Source organism: Prosopis cineraria, unplaced genomic scaffold (assembly GCF_029017545.1).
Source record: "Prosopis cineraria cultivar Desert tree isolate PC_DT_omini unplaced genomic scaffold, ASM2901754v1 PC9, whole genome shotgun sequence".
Lineage (NCBI taxonomy): Eukaryota > Viridiplantae > Streptophyta > Magnoliopsida > Fabales > Fabaceae > Prosopis > Prosopis cineraria.
In genome coordinates this window covers 355,661-358,631 of record NW_026555340.1, presented here as the reverse complement: position 1 = coordinate 358,631, position 2,971 = coordinate 355,661, and the positions used below count along the sequence as shown (strand labels likewise).

Below are 2,971 nucleotides of genomic sequence, written 5' to 3'. Positions count from 1 at the left end.
TTATTATTTATTCTAGGGTTTCTCACCCTACCTCTATATAAAGAAAATAAAGGGCCCAGGCACTGTGCGCCTTTTCAGACTATTTCCTTTTTAGTGAAAAATTCATCTAACTACATAATATATAGATGGGACCCACATATAGATTCTAGCCAATGTCCTCATTTGAACCTGTGGTCGTCAAAACGAGATGTGGATTTACTGAAACGAGAGACGTGTGAATCATACCACCTAGAAGAGAAGACTTATTATGTTAACAACTACTCCTTTTGATTGTATTTATACTTCTGATACATAAAAAATCTTGGAACTTATTAAAAGGAGGGACCTATGCTTTCACGTCTACATATGCAAATCAAACATCCACAAATTCAAAGCTTCAATACATCTATTCTCAAATGAGAAATTATTTAAGACAACTTCAGTCTTCAAATATGTAGATATAAAGTACGATGAACCCTTGTGATCACGCTTTTCTGGTCACAGACAAGGTGACATTGATGAATTCAGTTTTCTCTTTGGACATATGGTCTGTTAAGATCTCTTGGTACCTCTTGAAAGCTTCTTCAACGACACGCTCGCCGAAGTGGCTAATCAGTAAGGGTTCGGCCACAGCTCTCATGCACTTTGTGACACTATATCCACCATCACTCACTGCTTCGGACTTACTAAATTCACTGTCTACTGCGTTCCAATCATCGTACGCATTCCAATTCACTGCTGATACCTCCATGCGATTGATGCTGAATGACCCTTGTTTCACTATCTCTTGTTCCACTTCAGATGGGGATGGTGTGTATTGGGGTATATTGAACGAGTCCACTTCCTCTTCTTTTATAATTCCCTGTAATTAACTCATGGTAAAACATATTAGTACGTTAGGTACTTTTTGCATATGAAAATTGAGGTATATTAATTTCATCCTCAAGCCTAAAGGATAGAGATGGTGACAGCAATGTGTATCTTGTTAGGATGGCATAACGGGTTCAATCTTTTCCATATCAATCATGAAAAGGACGCTGGAAGTTAAAATTAAAAATATGATTACCATGGAGGCCATGTCATTGAGTGCTGTGGCCATAAGTTCCCAAATAAGGCAACCTTCTTTGCTAGAGGGGTCATCACTTTTTCTACCCAAAAATGTGAGCACCATAAAGCCCCCTTCCACCACTTCCTTTGCACGACACTCGAGAAACAATGAAAAGTCTTTTTGAAATTGTTGGTAATAAGCCTTCAACACATTTGAAGGGCTTGTGCGTGCCATGTAGATATTGCCCTTATTGTTCTCCACTCCTTTGGGAACCTTAAGCATTAACCAAAATCATCATCAATAATCAAACATTATATTAATTTATGCAAAATTGTTTACGACATATAAGAGGAGAAAAAAGGATCTCAACAATCTCAATTCAAACCAGTGAATTTATGATACCTGAGATAACCACTGAAGGCTATAAGAGGAATGGACAAAATGGAGACTTCTTGAAGGAAAAACCCTGCCATAGAAGGAACCAGGGATCCCGGCTAAGAAGCCATGACCAACCCCAGAAACCATTTCACGACTGAGTCTGTCGTTGAAGCTTCCAAGAGACCTGAAGATGTTGTTGAAGTCATTCCCTGGAAGATCATTCAAGAAGACTTGGTATTCCGGAGATAGAAGGTTAAGCTCCCGGCAAAGCTTCTCCACTGTTTTGATAACTTCAGAAACCACAAAGAAAGTGTTTGGACCAGAAGAGCAACCTAAGTCTGCAATCACTAGTCTTTCCGGGAGCGTTTTGCAGCACAAGGTTGTTATGGCTTCCTCTCGAATCGGCTTTGTCAGTGTCAGCACCTTTTGCTGTTTCCCATCAACCAAAAAAAGAGTTACAATTAAGTTGTATTCTGTGTTACTGATCAAATAGTTTCAATTTTCTGAAATATTGGTGTGGCAAGGAAGATGCAATTCATTAAAAGTGGTAATTGTTTAATGAATGATGCCTGAACTAAGGAATTGTTTGCATAGCTTGCTTCTCCCACGCCCCCATTCATGTGCAGCACTTGAGTTACCTCCATATTCATGGCGTCTTTTTTCTCTCTGATGTATTGGTTTTTTTTTTTTTTTTAATGATTTCTCAAGTATCCCTTGCTTCTGTGTTTTTGAGTGTCATGTGACTTTTGAGTAATCTATTTATAGATGCTGCGGCTCTTACATGCGTGGGAGAAAACAAAATGTTTTGTGGCCGGCGCTGGTCTGTCAATCTTTTTCATCAGAGGATAATAAAATTCGTTATGTTTTTGTTGCTAACAATCAATGAACACGGACGAGTCCGTTCTCTGCACTCCGCAGACAAATTAAAATACGGTGTTTCATGATAATCAAAGTTGAGGTTAACAAGTTTAGAAACGGGCCCCACGTTTTGCTCAGTCTTCGCCATTTATAAATTAGTATGATTGGTTATCTTGTATGATTGGTTGTCTTGTAAACTAAATTAGTCCGTGTGTGTCTGTATCACTGCGCCTCCGTCACTGATATGAGGTAAGCAGTAGTGAGGTTGTCAAGAGTCGGATTCCAGAACGATGGCAACGTTGCCACTTGCGTGCATGCTCCAGCGTTGTTTCTCAAATTAAATTTAATCATATCATTTTCTTCAACAAACCTCATGTTGTCGCTTTGTTCCATTGAACTGTGATCAAGGTCGCTTTGTGCCATTTAATCATATATAATCGGCTATTCTATATCATTACACAATACAAAAATCTTAAGAAAAATAAATGGACTCATACAGTCGGTTATAAAAACAATAAATCAATAGATTCGTTATTCAACATTTCAAGTATAAATTTTCAACCATATAATATATCGATGCGTACGATGTCAATGTTTACGTATTTCTTCAAAGACGAAATTTCAACCACCCATTTATAGATTCTTGCTAATGTGCTCATGTGGACTTGTGGTTGTCAAAACGAGATGTGGATTTAATGAAACGGGATA

The 2,971-nt window shown here is 38.2% G+C and overlaps 1 protein-coding gene across 1 annotated transcript; it reads right to left on the bottom strand.

The window, feature by feature from the left end:
* Window positions 1–463: 463 nt before the first annotated feature.
* LOC129319415 (S-adenosyl-L-methionine:benzoic acid/salicylic acid carboxyl methyltransferase 3-like) lies at window positions 464–2,049 on the bottom strand. The gene is made up of 4 exons (XM_054964479.1): window positions 1,975–2,049; window positions 1,430–1,834; window positions 1,046–1,300; window positions 464–841 (listed from the first exon to the last, which is right to left on the bottom strand). The coding sequence occupies exons 1-4, from the start codon at window positions 2,047–2,049 to the stop codon at window positions 464–466; spliced, it is 1,113 nt and encodes a 370-aa protein (XP_054820454.1).
* Window positions 2,050–2,971: the final 922 nt, after the last annotated feature.

What these genes read in the sequence shown, in the direction of transcription:
- LOC129319415 (XM_054964479.1), bottom strand. Translation starts at nt 2,049, where the DNA reads ATGGAGGTAACTCAAGTGCTGCACATGAATGGGGGCGTGGGAGAAGCA. An exon ending in GCCTTCAGTGGTTATCTCAG is followed by an intron (nt 1,301 to 1,429) that starts GTATCATAAATT and finishes TTAATGCTTAAG; the next exon opens with GTTCCCAAAGGAGTGGAGAA. An exon ending in TCAATGACATGGCCTCCATG is followed by an intron (nt 842 to 1,045) that starts GTAATCATATTT and finishes AGTTAATTACAG; the next exon opens with GGAATTATAAAAGAAGAGGA.